Source organism: Sinocyclocheilus grahami, unplaced genomic scaffold, assembly GCF_001515645.1.
Source record: "Sinocyclocheilus grahami isolate Dianchi unplaced genomic scaffold, SAMN03320097.WGS_v1.1 scaffold134.1, whole genome shotgun sequence".
NCBI lineage: Eukaryota > Metazoa > Chordata > Actinopteri > Cypriniformes > Cyprinidae > Sinocyclocheilus > Sinocyclocheilus grahami.
Window position 1 is genome coordinate 2,400,167 of NW_015505313.1, and position 20,577 is coordinate 2,420,743.

General features: G+C 35.2%; 1 protein-coding gene across 1 annotated transcript; it reads right to left on the reverse strand.

The window, feature by feature from the left end:
- Positions 1-613: 613 nt before the first annotated feature.
- traf3 (TNF receptor-associated factor 3) lies at positions 614-20,256 on the reverse strand. Its single transcript, XM_016279866.1, has 11 exons — positions 20,234-20,256; positions 10,164-10,420; positions 5,726-5,777; positions 5,454-5,558; positions 5,038-5,202; positions 4,518-4,598; positions 4,296-4,370; positions 4,100-4,192; positions 3,811-3,951; positions 2,240-2,423; positions 614-2,135 (listed from the first exon to the last, which is right to left on the reverse strand). Exons 2-11 carry the CDS (start codon positions 10,415-10,417, stop codon positions 1,564-1,566), a joined length of 1,722 nt encoding a protein of 573 aa, XP_016135352.1. The 5' UTR covers positions 10,418-10,420; positions 20,234-20,256; the 3' UTR covers positions 614-1,563.
- Positions 20,257-20,577: the final 321 nt, after the last annotated feature.

Sequence of the window (20,577 nt, forward strand, 5' to 3'; positions counted from 1 at the left end):
TAAGCATTTGACATAAATTGAGAAAACGAGTCATGTTTAAAAATGCTCTTTTGCTCCTTAATTAAAAAAAAAATTGGCGTTGATTACAACCATAAAAATGATATTTAGGAGGACTGGTTGTTGTTAGCTAGGATGGGTCTAGATAATAATTACTTTTTAAAAATCGACATTGTTTATTTCCAATCCAAAGGTTATCAGATTTTCCTAAATACTTAATTTCATTAATCAGGTGTAAATTATTGTTTAGACCTCTTACATATAACCTCTTCTTAAACCTAAACCTAATTAAATGATTGTTTTTGTTGTTGATGTTTTGTTATAGCAGTATCTCAAGATAAAAAAGCGAATTTTTGTCCAATAGGAAATAGATATTACAGGTATTGACCGGTTATAAAACATCGGAGAAAAAAATGGTATGGTATTAGTTTGTGAAAAAAAAGTTCTAAATTTATACTTTTTCTAGCAAGACATTTGCTTAACTGCACACAGAGGAATAAAAGCAGTCGCATAGCCTAAGGTAAGTTTCAGTTCCCCTGAGGTCAAAAATAAATAAATAAACAAAGTACTTCAACTTGACGCATCCATAAAAACAGAATCCAGAATATTTTCCAACAATTTTATATTGATATATTTATACACATATTACACATTCAAACAATACTTGTGCAAAAACCATCCCTACCATGAAAAATGATCTGGATTATTATATGTGTCTCTGGCAACATGGCAGATTCTGATGCATAGCATCTATTAAGTAGAACATTACAAAAAATAATGTGTCAAAGTGGTAAACGCAGAGAAGGTTAAGTCATGTAACAATAGGTTTTACATGCATAAAAACTGAGGTTTTGCTTTTTGACAATGGAACCCTTGCAGGGTCACTGTTTAGTGCCGATGTAGTCCTTCATGAATGCTCCAAAGTCAGGTCCTTTATATCTACTACACAGAAACATGTCCACCCCTGCCCACACAAACAAGACTTTCTAATCCCAAAACTCCTCTCCACATCAACTGTCCATCAACAAACCACTACAACACAACAGATGTCAGTTCCATATTTGCATATTGTACAAAACCACCAATACAAAGCTTGTCAGGATTACGAAACATGAAGGGTTACCTTCCAGACTTAACAACCAATATGAGAGATGACCATTAGCCCCAAACGCATTCATACTCATTGAAGGCTAACATGATGATGAGTGTAAACAGCTTCCTTTTACTTTGGGCTTGATGTTAGTCAACCAACACATCATCTAAGCATCATTTCGCCTTGTCTTGTAGATTCAGAGACATTAACATTCTTTGGGTTGATTAGAGTTGACGTATTACTCTTGACTGCATTTTAGATGTGGCTGACATGGGAGCTTCATCTACTCAAACCTCCAAAAGGCAGTAACTATCTAGCCCAGCAAGGCACTGTTGTTTCCCAAAGAGCGCACCATCTCTCGAGCACAAGCTGACGGCTCGGACTGTTATAAACCCAAACTCAGCCCTGCTCTTGGAAGTCTTGGCTGGGAGGGCTGTGTGACTTGATATTATCTAGACCCAGTGAAATTGATTTCAAGGGTCCGGGAGGTCGGAGGTGTCTACAGTCACCTTAATGAAGATGGTGTCGTCTTTGATGTAGGTTCCATTCTCTAGGACAGTTTGAGCCACAAAGAGTGGGCAGCCCGAGGCGATGTTCATTTCACCAGTGGGCCGGCGAAAGCTACTGCTATTTGGATCCGGTTTGAAGGCATCGCCTAAGTGTTTCCTTGCCGGCCCCTGGTCCATTAGCATTAATGTTACTTTCTGTTTGAACGGCCACGGCAGCAAGGCATCGTATTCCCCAAGCATGACCACGAAGAACAGCGAGAGATGTGTGCCTTTACCCATTCCGTCCCCATTCAGATAGATGCGGGCACACATCTTGTAGCCGAAATAGCCCGTGTAGAAGGGCTGGCTGTAGAGCGAGAGGGTTTTTGAGGCCACGGCTTCCTGTTTCCGTCTTTTGTAGTCACGGATCTTCCAAATGAGCGTACCGTTGAAGCTGGCCGTCTCTAGCACCTGCAGCTTCAGGTCCATCTCCGCCAGGCGGATGTCATGGACACTCATCATGTCATCGTGACGTGAGAGCTGCTGCTCTAAGGAGCCTGGTGACAGTATTGAAATGTGTTAAAAACAATGTTGTGAACACAAATAAGTAGGCTACTTGGTATAATGTATAATAATTGAGTTGTATATGAAATTTTCTTACCCAGCGTGTGAGAACCAGAACTGGAACCAACACGACCCGAATCGAGAGAAGATACAATTGAACGCATGTTCTCCACGGACCCTCTCAGAGCCTCCACCTCCTCCCTCATAGCTCGCAGTGGACGAAGCTCCCGCAGCTCCATCTCGACCTCAAGCAGTTTCTCTGAGTGAGTGCTCATCAGCATCTACATACATAAACACACACACAAACATATAGAGAACTGCTTGCTTAAAGTGTTTTAATCACAGATTCTAATATTTCATAGCTGGGTCCAAGAGTTTTTAAAATGAAAGTTTGGCAAAAAAAGGGGAGATTTAAAGTCATAAATCTTAATGCAATTATTTTAAACATGAAAATACATCAATAATAATGTAACTACAATGTATACATTTTAAATAAATTGTATAGTACATATTTTACCCCTCAAAAGATTTTGTTGGTGTTGTTTTTTTAAAGTCTATTTTGCTCAGTAAGGCTCTATTTATTTGATTAAAAATACAGAAAAACAGTAATATTGTAAATTGTTATTATAGTTTAAAAAAAATTCTATTTTGATATATTTCAAGATGTAATTTATTCATGTGATTGCAAAGCTGTATTATCAACAGCCATTACTCCAGTCTTCAATGTCACATGTTCCTTCAGAAATCATTATGCTGATTTTAGTAAGAAACATCATTTTGTGAAAACGTGACACATTTTTTAGCATTATTTGAAAGTTCAAAAGAACATAATGTATGTAACATGCTAAATGTTTTTGCTGTCACTTTTAATCAATTTAATGCGTCCTTGCTGAATAAAAGTATTAATTTCTGAAAAATTTATACTTAATATACCAAAACCCAAATTTTATAAAAAGTGTATATTTTTGTCATTTATTCTTTGAATAACCGGAATTTATTTTGCATTGAGGATTTACAGTCACTGTCATCAAATAACAAAAAGGTAAACATGAAACAACATAGTCTATGATCACTGTAAAAAAAACAATAATAGAAAAAAAATGGAAATTTTTGAAAATTACATTTACTGTATTATCATAAGAATTTGAGTAAAATGTTGAACTGAAAAATGTACATGAATTTCAGAATTTTTAGTATTTGGTACGTCCCCGTTTTGCTGGTCATTTAAAAAAATGTTCCAAAGAGGATCTTCAAAGAAAATAGGAAATTGAATAACCTTTTATACAAAGGTTAAAGGGACCTATCCCTTTAATTTGTATAAAACATGGTAAATGTCACACATTAACTAATTTGAATATTGACAGAAATCTTTGACAGGAAATTGACACAAATGATAAGTGTTTCTTATTTACAGTATAATGTTTCTTTCTTTTTATTGTTCAAAATCCAAAAGCTTTAATTATTACCAGGTTTAAATTAGATCTCAGGCTTTGAGCCCACTGTAGAGGGCATGTAACAAAGCAAAGGCATTAAAACTTAAAAGCATGTCAGACTGAAATATTGCACAGTACAACAGACTTACGTCACTTTATACAAATTAGAAGTTATTTTTAGCTTCACCAAATGACTCAAAAGAAAATAAAACCACTACTTGGTGATGGCTCTCACCTGCATGCTGACTAGCTTCTGCTCCAGCTGCCTGTTCTTTTCTCTCATCTCCTCATACTGAGTCTCAACCTCTGCAAGACGACTGCTGAGGCTGGGCAGAACTTTATAACGCTCCATCAGCTCGCTCTTAACATCCTCTACCTACACACACAGATTAATCAGTGTACATGTTTAATCTGACTACATGCATGGTGGAAATATGAACAGGAAAAAGCATATTCATTTTCACACCGGAAACACCAGTTTCTTGTTTCTGATATGTTAAACATAAATGTTTATAAATGTCTACCTTGGCCTCTAGTGTGGTGTTTCTGACTGCCATCATTCTCAGGTGCTCAGACGCAAAACTGGACTCATGTTCCCTCATCTCTTGATTCAGCCCCTTTAAAATAATTCGAATTTTAATCAACATGGAAGTACTATACTACTGCAATGTTAGTACATTTCAAATGTCCTTTAAATCAATGTCTGCTCAAGAATATCACCTTAAAGGAGCATCCGTAGCGAATAAAGGAGCAGGTCACTTGGGCCTTTGGACAGTCATGCTGATGACTGGACAGCTATAGGAGACACATTCATCTCATAAATACATCACAATTAATCTGCCTTTATCATTCACTTACAATCGAAATCACTGTTCATGCGTTTAAAAGCAAAACACACACGTTAGTAAATCAAAAGTGATGCTCAATGCACTCCAAGCCTACCTCACTTCTTAGAATGGAAGAAAACGAGCAGTGATTAGGGCATGCTACAGGAAATGCAGGACAGACTGTATCTTTGTGTTTCTGTAAAGAGAGAAGACGGTTAGACTGAAATGCACTAAAACATATTGCATACTGACACACTTTCATGGTTCAAGATGCTCATGGTTAAAACAAAACTGTTAGTGTGTGGAGTAATAATGACAGGATCAACCAAGTGGAAAAACAGAAAGCATTCTTGAAGTGAAAACATACATCGATCATTCTCTAAATGACAGTCAACTTAACGGGAGATTCCCTTCCTTCCTTGTACAAATGTGAAACTCAAAGGTCATGGGACATTAATGGCAGAACACAAGGGGAATACTTCTCATAGAGGAACTGAGATGTCCACTAATTCCAATAAAGGAAAAAAAAAAACTCAATGATAACTGAAAAAAGATCTCATGAATTTCTAAGTACTTTCCATTAGATTTCAGGTCCTTTTTATGGGAACTGGGGGGTTTTGGGTAATGCGTGTTACCTGTAACTCGGTGAGGGCCATCTTGTGATTGCAGAATTCACAGGTGATCTCTCTGTGTTTGCATTTGCGGTTCAAGTGCTCAGACATGTCTTTCCTCATCATCTTCTCCTTACACTTTCCCAAGGGGCATGGCACCTCGAAGTACGGACAAACTTCCAAGTGGTCCTGTTCAAATGAGAGAGACAAATCTGAATTTTGTGACCTAACTTTACCAAAAAAATCCCTTCTTAAACATAACACACACAACATGTAATCTATCAATAAAATTACATTCGTCCATTCTCACACTTATAAAATGATATGCGAGTCAGTTTTAAGTCTAGGCTCACATTTCTCTGCACTCAAGGCAGGTTCAATTTGGGAGGAATTTACCATATGATATGTAGACTATTGTACCTAAGAATCATATGACTTACCATGACCTGCTGTAAAATCATTTGTTCTTTACATCCATTTTTCTCACTTCGGCAGTAGATCTTCAGAGCCATAATTTCCCTATTGCAGCAAACATCCCGGAATATCTAACATCATAAGAAAGAAAAAATAATCCGTTACATGGCCTGTATAACAGAGATTTTTTGTGTGCCTGTTATATGGCACACATTACTTTCACTTGGAGCTGTGAGAGTGAGATTTAATATGTAACGGAGTGGGTGTGTCCTTGTAGGTTTTGGCTTCACTTTCTTACCTTATCTTCAAAGAGTGGTTCTAGATCAGCTGGACAAACTGGGTTAGGCTTACTGAAAAAAAGTGGGATCCAACTGTAAGTAAATTGTATTCGTAGTTCAAATGACCTACATTTAGAAATAAAAATAACGGGAATACCCCAAGTTTATTTTGCAATGCTATTTAGATCAGTGGTTCTCAACCTTTTTTACTTCTAGGCCCCAGCATCGTCCACAACAATATTCAAAGGCCCTATGACTTTTCCATTTGTTTGTGATTTACTGAATAAGGATTAAGAATAATAATTAAAAAAAATATTTTTACTCACAATTCCAACTCAATAAAATAGTTTAAAGTTGGGCATAACTAGAAAAATGTATATTCATTATAAAAATGCACAAAGTTTTATCATTTTATTCATTTACAAGACTTTTCCAGGTCTAGAAATCACACTTTAAAAATTAGGCTAATTTCTAGCTTTTTTAGCTTACATTCTTTCATTTTCGGAACACAAATTAAGATGTTTTTGATGAAATCCGAGAGACCCTGCATAGACAGCAATGTAACTGAAATGTTCGCAGACCCAGAAATGTAGTAATGACATCGGTAAAACAGTCCATGTGACATCAGTGGTTCAACTGTAATTTTACGAAGCTACGATAATACTTTTGTGTGCAAAGAAAACAAAAATAATGACTTTATTCAACAATTCTTCTCCTCCTAATCATGTCTTTTGCCATTATCGAGAGTACCTCTGCACATAAACAACGCATGCGCGTGATTCTGCTGACGTTGAACACATGGTACTCTCTATAATGCCGGAATACGTGATTTGGAGGAGAAGAATTGTTAAAGTCGTTATCTTTGTTTTCTTTGCGCACAAAAGTATTCTCGTAGCTTCGTAAATTTATAGTTGAACCACTGATGTGACATGGACTATTTTACCAATGTCCTTACTATGTTTCTGGGTCTGGGAACATTTCAGTTGTATCGCCGTCTGTGGAGGGTCAGAGAGCTCTCAGATTTCATCAAAAATATCTTAATTTGTGTTCCGAAGATGAACAAAGGTCTTACGGGTTTGGAATGACAGGAGGGTGAGTAATTAATGACAGAATTTTCATTTTTTGGTGAACTATCCAATTAATGTTTGTTTTGTCTTACTTTAACATTTTTAAGCCATCTTAAGGTCTTGGAAGTTTGCTAGTTGAGAACCCCTGATTTCAATCACAGGGTTTCTACAGACATAAGTTAAATTTAAGACCTTTTTAATACCACCTTATATGAAATTTAAGACCTAAACCTGTAATGGAAATACACATTATATTAAACACACACACATATATATTTATTTTTTATTTTTATTTTTTTTTTTATGTGTTTAACGTAAAAAGAAAACAAAGTATCATCACTGTAATAAATTATATTTAAAATATACAGTGAACTTTTCATATCAGAAATATCCCCACAAAAGCAACACATTATATTAAACACACACACATATATATTTATTTTTTATTTTTATTTTTTTTTTTATGTGTTTAACGTAAAAAGAAAACAAAGTATCATCACTGTAATAAATTATATTTAAAATATACAGTGAACTTTTCATATCAGAAATATCCCCACAAAAGCACCGCATCACCAAGATTTTTGGTGGTGTAAACAATTTATTCTGAAGCAATATTTTCATCAGTGTTCTATCAGCTTTTACATACTTAAATCTGCATATTCTTATTTACCTTTACAAAGGTCTATTTTTACAAATGCATAAATCATGTTTTGATATATTAAACATAAAACGTTGAATACTGATATTTGAAATTATTTAAATAATAAAAAGGTACTTTAAATGTGAAATTATAAACCGCCAGTAGGTGGCAGCAAGTCACTGGTAATAAGTGAGTCATTGCTATTTGAACGAATCATTTAAATGTTTGATTCATTCAGGAACGAAACATCGTCATGTTGCTCAGAGACGCAAAACAGCACTGTGGCTTTGTTTAAAATGATTTTTGTGTTCGAAATACAGGCAATATGGTGTCTAAAATGTAAGTCTCTTAATTAACTTCTAGTTTATTGAACTGTTGTATATAAAAAAAAAAAAATCTATTACATTTGTAATCATGGTAATTTTTGGAGAAAAAAACTGACTCTTCATGTGAAATTGATTAACTATATGAAGTGGTATAAATATATAAATTTTCTGCCCCCATGTCTTGAATTTGTGATCATTCTGAATGTATTTTAATAGACTGAATCATGCAGTGAAAGAGCACACTAGACTTCACGTAATGCGTGCACTCTGTAGGTGTTTTGAATGTTTTTTTTGCGTCGTGAGAATATCAGCAAAATAGCTCACTTGTCATGATATGTTACTTAAAGCTGCAGTCAGTAACTTTTTTTGGTTAAAAATGATCCAAAATCAATATTTGAGCAAGTACATAACCAGCCAGTATCCGAAACGATTGCCTTACTTTAGCCCGATTCACAATGGTCAGCTTATAATAATGTTTTCTCATTTGAGTGGTACGGGTAGGTTTTCGTGGGAAATTCGAGCATGTCACTGCGTCATTACATCACGTCTGTAAACATAAAGAAGTTGTCCCGGCTACTAGGCTACCGCATGGGAGGATCCTGCAGGTGGCAGATCGTTTATAGCCTTTTCTCACAGCAGCCAGAATAATTAAATGTATCATTTTGATGGCGGATTGTAATCCTGTTTATGAAACACAAGTGAATGAAATTAAATTATATTCCAGTTTTAAATGTGCTTCTGATTACAGATAGCCTGGGATTACACAAGATTTGTATTTTAAAGACAACCAGTTCGAAGGGAGCATAATTTGCTTTTTGGGTTAAAATAATTTCTTAATATGAAATTCGAGTGGTATGACAATTAGAGATTAGACTGTACAGAAATTGAAATCTACTCGCTTATACACACTATACAGTGTTTCCCCTAGGTTTACGGCTTTTTTTGGGGGGTTAAATTAAATGGTTAAATTACATTTTATTAATCAAAAAGCATGTCTAATTAATTAAAATCATGAAACTTAAACAATTTAACATCAATTTATTAAAAGTTTAACAAATATTACGTTTAGGGCCCTATGAAATGTTTTATTTGTCCAACCTTATGTTTTATTGTAACCAAATTCTGTTTTAGCATGTCTAATTTGAAAGCATAAAACAAGTTTCATTTATTCTTACAATAGCCTTGTGATTTAAAGGGATGGTTCACTGGGGTTTTTCTAGGTTTGATTGTGTTTATGGGGTGCAGTCTAACATGTGTTAATGCTTTGTTTTTTTTAAAAACGCATTATTTTTCACATAATTTACCTTTATTCCACACTTCTCTGTCCCTTCTCTGAGAAACGGGCTGATCATTTCCTTCTTTTATGAAGCCCCTCCCTCGGAAATAGGCGATGGGCTCTGATTGGTTAGCTAGCTCAGTGTGTTGTGATTGGCTAAACTGCCTCTAGCGCGCGTCTAAGAGCCTTGGCGGCATGTGCTCCGGTTGTATTGTAAACAACTGCATCGTTAATATCGCTTATCAGTTTGAGTCATGCTCCCGGAAGTGCTTCTGTGTACAACTGTTGGCGCAAGCTACATTAAAGTGATTATTACGTTTTGAATATGGATATTTTTATTACAAAAACGCATTGATTCGCTACAGAAGGCCTTTGTTCACCCCCCGGAGCCGTGTGAGACACTTTTTTTTTTATGGATGGGCGATTTTTTTATTTAAGTTCTTTTGGACTGAAGCAATGCAACACCCGCTGGGTGGCATTAAACAGCTTGAAAGATCAAAGACAATTTTTAATATAACTCCGACTGGATTCGTCTGAAAGAAGAAAGTCATATACACCTAGGATGCCTCGAGGGTGAGTAAAACGCAGCCTAATTTTAATTTTTGGGTGAACTAACCCTTTAAGGACCCACGGACACCTTGCAATCATATTTAGCAACACTGGCCCACTGTACACCTGGCAATAACATGTATTTTCATCAATCAGATCACAATCAAACATCACTTAACCATATTAAAATCTAGGTGTAAATGCACCCAAGACACATTCACATTCAAATCAATAAAACAACATTTGGAGGTGGTGAGGTATACTTTACTTTTTTAAATTTTTTTTAATCTGCTCTCAAAATGGTAAAATAACCCTTCAATTTTGATAACTGATTTGTCATCTGACCTCTCATTAATGAACAACATGTCTCTTATTTTAAAATCACCCGTCTATTTCTCTATTTAAAAAAAAAATTTGTGCGGTTTTCCATTTTGAGCAGGTTAGTACTAAATGCAATCCAGATAAAGAATTTCCAGACAGGATAAGAAATTTGTTGGAAGCTTCATGTAAATAAATATCTGATATCGCTTGGCTTATGATACTGCAGCTTCCCTATTATTACAGCATTCATATGAAGCTCACTAATGAACCATTGCCCACCTGAGCAGGTCTGTGATGCAGTTCTCGCAGAAGCGATGTCCACACTCAGTTTGTCGAGGGTTACAGAGCACAAGCCTGCAAGACTCGCAGCGATACTTGGCCTCAGGGGTCGTGACAAAGTGGTCCCTAAATCCGCCATGCAGGGGCAAGAAGCCTGGCTCGGGCCTGGGCCGCTGGGCCATGGAGGGCATGGCAAGAGATGGAGGACGCTGCTGCAGGGCAATCTGCTGTTCCACATTACGCCCTGCGGACATGACCTGAAGAAAAACAGACAGATTAGGATCTAAACTCTACACCCATAACATGAACATGAGAAAAATGGAAATGCTGAATATCTTGGTTATAGAAGAAGTTCACAATGACTTCCAAAAACACAACATTCTGAAAGACGAAAAAGGATAGTCTACTGTCAACTTTGGCACATTAAATTTTTTCTTGTTCAGACTGAAGCTGTCAAGAATTCTGTATTGTCTGGGAAACATTATTGAAATGAAAATGGAATGGGCTGTTGTCTGATTGGATCCAGACCCCCTTGGCTAACACCAATTTGTGGCCGCCTCGCTGCCATTGTTTCAAGAACACAAGTGCTGTTAAGTGTTTAGTAGGAATACTGTTCCAACTTTATGAAGTCAGAAGAGTTTGATGGATTTAAGGTGTGACTACCTGAAGCCCCCAAAAGCATTTGGACACTTAAGACACACTTAAAATGTCAGCAATACATCAAACCAGGTGGCATCTGCAATCAAATGATGCTTGACTTTCAGTTGTCTAACTTCACTCTTGTAATTACTTTTACTAGTCCCAATGTGATTTTACTGGATGAATGAGTCAGTTCCTCTTAAGTTCACACAGGTGTCCTACTAGAAAAACCACCGGTGTAGTTCATCACATTAGCTGTGGAAATTTGTGGAAATGCTTGAAATTAGCTTTGCAGACAAATATAAATTGCCCATGTAAAAAAAAAAATCCTAAACAAATAATAATTAAAAAACAAATCAATAAATGCAAGTGCACAGCATATAGGAACTCCTTCAGATACCTTTACATTGTTGTGGAATATAAACACTATCATTCAAAAGTTTGCCATCACAGGCCATACAGTATATACATATATATATATATATTACTGTATGAAAAAAAAACTTGCAGTGAACTTCAAATTGAAATTTTTATTGTTTTATCATTAGGGATACACCAAAAATGCAATTCTGGCCAATACTGTTAAGTTGATAATAAATGTCAAGGCAATAAATAGCCCACAAAAATGTTCACAATTAAAAACGTAATATCAAAGTCAATTTAAATAAATATATATGTTATCCCTATCCCTATATATAATATCCCTATTCACCATGTATCGTCTTACACTTACTTAAAAAATAAAATAAAATAAATTATATATATATATTTGGGGGGTTCCAGTTTTTCAGTTAAAATTTTTATGGACTCCTTTTTAATGGTTAAATTAAATTTTATTAATCAAAAAGCATGTCTAATTAATTAAAATCATGAAACTTATATTTAACATCAATTTATTAAAAGCTTAACACAAATGACATGTTTAGGGTCCTATGAAACGTTTTCTTTTTTACAACCTTATGTTTTATTGTTACCAAATTCTGTGTTTTAGCATGTCTAATTATTTGAAAGCATAAAAACAAGTTTCAATTATTCTTACAATAGTCTTACGATTTTTTTCCCCTCAGAAATTCTGTGTTGAGTATTTACATTTTTTAAGGCATAAAACATTCATTTAATTTCTCTTTTAAATAATGAAAATTAAACATTTTATTTTTTGGGAAAATAAAGGGGATTTAATATTACAATTAAAATATTGAAGAAATATTGTATGATTATTCCTTAAAAATAAGGTTTTAATCATTTTAGTAGTAGCCTAGTAGTAGTGATATGAGGATAGTTTTACTCTAATGAAACAGTAAAATGCTCATGAAGTGACTCTCAGAGCAGTTCTGGATATGTTCATGTATTTATGTCCTCATTAGTGAGACGGCAGACGTTAATATCTCCGGAAGCACCACGCGCCCTTCAGTACGAGTAGTAAACAAAACCGCGCATCTGCGCCATTCATTAACACACATAATTCATATTTAAATAGTTGTTTTGCGGCTTAATATTTACAAATACTAGTGGGACTGGGAGTATGCTCACTTGTGTGTTGCGCGCGTATCGGGTGGAACTCTGCTGTGCGCGATACAGAGAGCAAGATCATGTGTAGAGACAGAAATTACATGCCGTCGTGTAAATAAGATAAATAACATAAGCAAACATATTTAGTTTGTTTAATAAAAGAACAAGGTATAGACCTTTTCTATAGGAAAGGTAACTTTAAATGACTTCTGTTGTGTTCTGGCGCTATAGTGAAAATAAAAGTAAAAAATAAATTAAATTAACTTGACCTTCAAGTTAGGGGGGCGGCCCGCCCTCCCAACGGCACCCCCCCGCCCCCCTAATATAATGGCAGGGGAAACACTGTATATATATATATATATACACACACTAGGGATGTCAACGATTAATCGATTAATTGTCGATAAGAGATGCAATCGATTAAAGCTATCGATGGTCGATTAAGTCGTTTAATTTTTGGTTGCGTGCGGCTCATGCGCAAAACACGTGCGAGCGGCTGTGAGTGATGGTGACGGTATATAAATGCATCATCATTCACTCATAATTACAAATTAAGCTTTTAATGTGATTTAAACTTTAAAAGTACATTAAAATAAAAACAACAAAGTTTTTCAACATGGAATGCAATAGAAATGTAGTAACAGTCATTTCCCCAGATAATTGTTTCATACGACTTATTAATTTGTGGCCACTGTCCATGTTTCATTAATTTTGTTCCTTAAATAACCCATGATTTAACTAAAATGAGGGAACAAATTAATACATCGAACGAATTCTTAATTCATGGCCATGAAATCTTTCATTTCCCTTAGATGCGAAAACAGTGATAAAAAATTCACTCTCTGCCAGTAGGTGGCGCTTAAAGCATTTCCTTGGTTTCCGCTGTAAACAAAGCAGCGCTGCACTTATGAACTTTAATATGCGTTATACAGAGGCAAGAGGAAAAGAAAAAATACCATCTAAACTTTTCTAAAGACAGTAAGTTCCCCTCAGACATACATTCATAAAAACTCCTACACCTAAATGAATCGCGATTTGTTTAGCATCTCAACCGATTTGAATCATCACATATTTGAATCGATTTTCACATTACATCCCTATTCCTCTAATAAACAAAGCTTTTATACCACACTTATAATCAGAGCTTATAATGTGTAAATAAATAATTGCTGGATTCAAAACAGCAATTAAAAGGCGCTGTGACCGACACTGACAATACGTTTTCCCGGAGCATTCAATGCTGTCACTAAACGGTGATGCCACAACTAGAGCATTGTTCACAAGTTTCTGCAGGACCAAACTAGCCTAGGCACAGGTTTTCAAGCCCTGGGACAAAATGGGATGCTTTAAGGAAAATGTATAGCCTATGTAAGAAATAGCCTAAAAAAAAAAAAAACATTTTTTTTTAAAAAAAAAAAAAAAAGGCGAAATATATCTGACTTAAATAATTAAACTAACAGATTTAAAGCAGAAGTGTGGTGCGGCGCTCCATAAACAAGTTCACGGAAAGGAAAGGATGACAACGCGCATTCTGTTTGTTTGCTTTATTTTGCAAACGCACAAATCTTGTTTTTATTGTGAGTGTGCAAAAATAAAAGTAAACACTTTTGCGGATTATATATTACAGCCAGTTTCAGCTGTTCGATCGCGCCGGCGCCTCACGTGCACACACCCCACATATTCTAGCAATTCAAACTTGCATCGCAGTCTGTTCATTATCAAAATAAAATACAGTCAACCAAACATATAAAAGGTTACACTGGTCAGTTTAAATAGACCGTAGTATACCGGTCCACTCTGCTGTTATGCCAAGGACTTTTTTGCTCATGTGAAGAGGATGATCTTTTCCGTCTATATGCGAATGCGTGTAAAGTACAAGCCTAGTTTACATTATAAATAATAGTTTAACATTCAAATACATTGCGAATATGGAAACATTTGGATTTTTGCCGAATGATACGCGAGTAATAACCTCCAAATACATCTAGCCAAACTCGCGCTCGCTCTGTCTTGTATGCACGCAAGCATGCACTGTCACGATCTAATGCACTGTAAATGCCGGATTTTTAAAAACAAATAGGCCTACCGGAACGCAAAAATTTGAAATCTGACATTTTCCGGAACAGGATCCAGCAGGATCAAATTAAGTACTGGTCATAATACTCACATAAAAACGTTCATGTTAGCAACAGTGTGTTTTGCTGCAGCAGCGCCGATGGAAGCGGTTCACTGACTGCGCAGCACAGCCACACGCGCCACCGTTACGTTTGGGATCATTTGATTTTAAATGCCATAATGTCAGTTGAAAACATTGCAATAGTGTTTTAAAATACAATAACGAGCACCACGAAACCATTTAAAGAGGCGCGTTCAGCGGTCTCCGTGTCGGGATAGGAAACAGTCAACAAAGTAAAATGTTCTCAAACGTACGGCGCGCTCTCTTCATTTTATCAAATGATCATAATCACATCTATTCATTTTACAATCCAGCTACTAGCATTTTATTCAGACTAAAACCTCTTTAATTCGGGTGAGAAAGCGGGGTTTTTTTTTAATGGCTTTTGCACATCCTGTTATGCCTACATAACTATCAATATGCTATGTGATTGCGTGCTGCTGCAATAGACGCATTTTGCTGCATTAAAGTTAATGATTAATCGATTAATTGATCGTTAATTTAAACGACGATCGATCATGGAAATGATCGAAAATTGACATCCCTAATACACACACACATATGTAACAGTAATATCCCTATTCACCATGTACATTGTTCTACACTTATTTATTATTCAATAAATGATTATAAATGTTATTTTTATAAAAAGTGAATTTATCTAGATCCACCTTTATAAAAGCAGTATTTTCTGATACACACAAAACCAAATTATTATAAAATGATGTCAGCATTTTCATTCCACAATTGCTTATGAAAAACATGACGACAAAGTAAGCCATGACTGAATCATCTTGACTGCGAGTAAGTGACGAGGGCGTCGTCAGACCTATTAACCTCTTAAATGCCGTCTGATATCACAACGGCTTGACTTCTGCCTCTCTGCCTGTTTCACATCTCAGGCCAAGGTCAGACAGATAGAAGTTAGTCATCTCCTCATTTTACATTTTCATATTCTAATACTTGCCACAGAGACGACGCTTAAACATTGTGATTACATTGCCACATCAACTCCGGCAGCTCTCAGACTGGGAAATCCCTTCATAACAGGCATAGGTCTCTAGCTCTAATAATATCTCCCCTATGAGCCAGCTACACACCAACCACACATGCAGGAAGGTCCCGGCTCCATTGCTGAATGCTGTTAGAATTCCTTTAAGCAGAGGATACCACAGTTATTCCACAAGAGTGACTGGTTCCCACCGCACATGCCTCTTCTCCAGTACAGAGACTTTCCGACACAAAAGGAAACTGAAATTATAGCTATATATGGTGCATGTTTATGAAGGTAGGTAAACCTCGCAAAGAAATATTTTCAATTGGGAAATTAGAGCTCAGTTATAGATCAGTCGAAATGGTTTGGCCTAACATCCAGTGACAAACAACTGCTCTTGACAATAAAACATTAGTAATGTCGTTTGCCAAGGCATATTCGAGGTTACGGATCTGAAAAAACTACTAACACCAAGTAGTAAACTTCAGCATGTAACTCATCCCACACAGACACTACGCACAAAAATGGTACCTCAAATTGTGAGGCTTGTTGAAAAGAGGTGTGCTACATCTTTTTCAACCAATCATCTTGAAGGTTATGCCTAGTGAGTGACAAAATGGCTGAAAAATCCCATGAACTTACATTGAAAATTAGCCTCGAACCTTTACTTCACCAGTAAGATTAATCAAATTTTTATTTTCAATTACAATTATGGCTTCCAACAAATATGAACAAAATTATAAAAAACATTACTTTTTGCTATTATGCTCCTGTTTGGGCAAAAATAAAATTTATATGCCAAAGATATTTTTAAATATACTTAATAAATATTTAGTATTTATTCATTTTAATTAATTATTTAATTAAAGTATCTATCCATCTATATATATATCTATATATTTTTTTTTTCTTTTTTTTTTTTGGGGGGGGGGGTATTTTTATTTGATTTCAGTTATTTAACTGCAATATAATTCAAATATCCAGTTTTTAAAAAAATCTTCAATACATGCATGATGTTTCCAAAATCACTGAGAAATAATTTTAAATAATCTGTATCTCAGTGTTGCCCAAAATAATTGTGATTATAATTATTGCCATAATAGCAACATGCTAAAAAACCATTAAAAACTTTTTTGGACAGGCACTCTCATTTTTTTAACCGGTTAATGGTTTGTTGCACAGATAAATGGCTTTTGGGAGGAAGATGACAACCATGTTTGGACAGCCATGTGGGATGCTCACACTCACACACAATCGCATCCAATTACATTATTCACACTCTCAGCAAGAAAAGTTAAATCCCATCTGACGCATACAACACGTTACAGCCTTAGTGATGGTTGGGTGTTTCACAAACGCTCTCCATGGCCCAACATGCCTTTTGTAAAATTACGACGACAGTAACTCAACTGATTTCAGCTCTATCTTTACTGGACATTATGACTGGGAAAAATCCAGAGTCACTCATGAAAACAAAAGCGAATATTCCCAGTTAGTTGTGTTGGAAAGTTCAGTGGATCTCGTCCCTGATTTTGTTTCTGTTTTACTTAAGGTACAGATATTTCCCTATCTCTTGTCTCATGAGGTCAAAAATAAAACTAACTACCAACAAGTGTGGATAAAACTGTCCCTGAAATAATCCACAAACAAAATATCCAACTACACAAACAAATTAAAGAAACATTCAAAGTACAAATCCATGTACTGGTGGCTGACCAGAACGTGCAGTTCTCTAGGCATTTCCAGGAATATTTAAGGGGCTTTTCCATTTGCTGCCTCATCCCTCTCTGTCACTGCTGACAATACACATACACACCCACACCCACACACACACACAAGCACGTAAACGCTCATTAAGAAAAAAAAGACGTTAGGCAGCTGCTAGTAAACTATTGTTTATGCCAGGAATTGTGACCTTATCCAAATGTAAAAAACTAAACAATGAAATAATTTTTTTATGTTTCTGAAAGAAATCTCATATGCTCGTCAATGCTGCATTTATTTGATCAAAAATACAGTAAAATAGTAACTGTGAAATATTGTTACAATTTAAAATAACGATTTTCTATGTTAATATAGATTTTAAAATGTAATGTATTCCTATGATAGCAAAGCTGAATTTTCAGCAATCGTTGCTGCAGGCTTCAGTGTCACATGATCCTTCAGAAATCATTCTAATATGCTGATTTGCTGCTCAAGAAAAATGTATTATTATTATTTTCAATATTGAAAATAGTTGTGCCGCTTAACTTTCTTGTTGAAACCGTGATACATTTTTAGGGTTCTTTAATGAATACAAATTTCAAAAGCACATAATTTATTTGAAACAAATCTTCTGCAACATTATACATGTCTTTACTGTCACTTTTGATCAATTTATTGTGTCCTTGCAGAATAAAATGCAGTAATATATAAAAAAATAAAAAAAATAAGAAATGACTGACCTCAGACTTTTGAATAGTAGTGTAAATGCTTCATAATATCACAGTTTAAGTTAACTTCATGGTGAAAAACAACTTTTTTTGTGATCTAGTGAAATTGTGACCTAGTCCAAGACATAAAGGGATAGTTCACCCAAAATTAATTTACACACCCTCATGTTCCAAACCTGTATGCCTTTATTTCTTTTGTAGAAAACAAAAGGAGATGTTTAGCAGAATGTCTAAGACTCTCTTTTCCATTCAATGAATGAACCGTTTCACCATTCACTTTCACTTTATAGAGACATTCAAGTCATTCAGGTTTAGAACGACGTAAATAAGGACAGGATTTTCATCTTTAGGTAAACTATTTTTGAACGGTAAAATTCCCAAAAAGCAAGATGAAGGACAAAAATGTGTCCCATATTATCAGTGCATTTATAGTTTAAATAATTAAAACCAAGAACGAATGAGACAAGACTAAGCAATGCTAGTGTCAAGCAAGCATCCATCTCATAAAGAACATAATACCAGAGAGGGCTGCAGGTGAAAAGTGTAACACAATACATTTCAGACTGTTAGTTTAGAGCTGAGGAGCGTCAAGGTAATACAGATTCTTTGAATGTATTTGCGCTGCAGGAGATCTCATAACAAAAATGAAAGAGAAGTAAGAAGGGGAATATCACCTCTTTCTGGCCTGACCTTTTACTAGAGGAAGACATGTGTGACTACTTTAGGTCACTTACAGGAATAAAACACCATTTGAGATGTCAACATATGATGAAGGTGTGATGGGTAAAAAGTAATGGGGTAACTTTATGTGAAAATGCAAAGGAAGAAGTTGGGCTTATGTCATCTGCTTTCAGAAGAGCGTCTGCTCCAACTTCAGTTGAAATCAAGCCCCAAATGTGTTCCCTGTAGTGTATCACAACACTTAACGGTGTTATTCTGAGAGTGAAACTATGCTGGATTCAAACAGTCTCAGTTTTGATCTGCACACAGCAGCACATGTCGGACTGTTTTAGATTTTTAAACTGCTCCTGTCCACTGGCTATTTTTCATCAGGCTATGTCAATAGAGACAGACTGACAATCTATATTTACACTTTACTACTTTTTCAGTCATCACTTTATTGAATATTGAATTTACTGATATATTTAATATTCTTCTTCTTGGTATAACATTACCTAATTTACATAACAGTCACCACACGTATCCACAGCTTGCAGAAAAATTCAATGGTGCCAAACTCCCCACATAATAGTTGCTTTGTTTTTAGCATTAAACATAATTACACTTAATTACAACTCACAAATCTAAAATCAAGAGCTAAACTTTATACACATTACCGTTCAAAGGCTTGGAGTCGGTAAGATTTTCTTTGGAGAAATTAAACTTTTATTCAGAAAGGATGCATTAAATTGATCAAATGTAAAATGCGGTTCACTTGACGTTTCTATTTAAAGAATACTTTTTAAAAAATGCATCATGGTTTCCACAAAAATATCAAGCAGCACAACTGTTTTCAACATTGATAAGAAATGTCTCTTGAGCACCAAATCAGCATATTAAATTTTTGAAAGATCATGTGACATTGAACACTTGATTAATGGCTGCTGAAAATTCAGCATTGCCATTAAATAAATAAATGACATCTAAATATATATATATATATATAGAAAACAGCCATTTTAAATTGTAATACTATTTTACTAATTTTATCAAATAAATGCAGCCTTGGCGAGTAAAAATTTAGAAATATATGTGATTATTATTAGCTGAAATTATTTATATGCGTTTAATTATATATTTCAAATACTGTGTTTTATGTTGGTGTTTTTTTGTATAAAACACTGTGCAAAAAAAGCATACATAAAACAATTAAATATCGATTCTACATATAGGTTTATCATATTTGCTGTTAAAAATCAGTACTGGTCAATCTACATTTAAAACTAAATGAGTACAGAAGCTAATCCTTTCTGATTAGAATATGATATGCAAGACAGAAGTACACCCATTCTCTGTCTCATAAACTGCATCCAACAGTGGAATACAGTATGCCATCATGGTTTTTTCCATCAGTAGCGTAACGTTACAGGCCTAAATCATGCAAGAATTTTGCAAGTTAGGTATTGCCCCCAAGGAATAAGACCACAGAAACATTAAAGATCACACTGTATGAAGGTTATACAGGCTTTAGTTTAAAGACCAGAAGCTCTTTCTATACAACAAAGCCTATATAAAACGGAATTTATAGACCTTTAAACGTAAAAAGATCACAATTGTGCTCATAATAAAAGCAAAAGTGGAAAGTACACCACACACATACATACAAAGGTGAGAAGATCTTCTCCAAGCAATGGCAGCACAATCATCTATCATGAATTTGTAAAGCAGCTGTTCAGGATTTAACCTGTTAACATGTTGATAGCCTAACGTGTTTCACAACTTCAAGAATCCGAACCCAAAAGATATCCCTGTTTGTCCAGGAGACAGTAAAGAGTGCAGGTGAACCTCTCAGACCAAAGCAAGACACTATTGCCTACATAATTGCCTAAATCCCTTAACGCTACCTAATACCTAAACATAACTACTACAACAACTATCAATAAGCAGCAAGTAAGAGTTTATTGAGGGAAAACTCTAGTATATAGCATATAAAGATAATAGCGA

What these genes read in the sequence shown, in the direction of transcription:
- traf3 (XM_016279866.1), bottom strand. Translation starts at nt 10,417, where the DNA reads ATGTCCGCAGGGCGTAATGTGGAACAGCAGATTGCCCTGCAGCAGCGT. An exon ending in AACCACTCTTTGAAGATAAG is followed by an intron (nt 5,559 to 5,725) that starts GTAAGAAAGTGA and finishes TTATGATGTTAG; the next exon opens with ATATTCCGGGATGTTTGCTG. An exon ending in TGGCCCTCACCGAGTTACAG is followed by an intron (nt 4,599 to 5,037) that starts GTAACACGCATT and finishes CTCTCTTTACAG; the next exon opens with AAACACAAAGATACAGTCTG.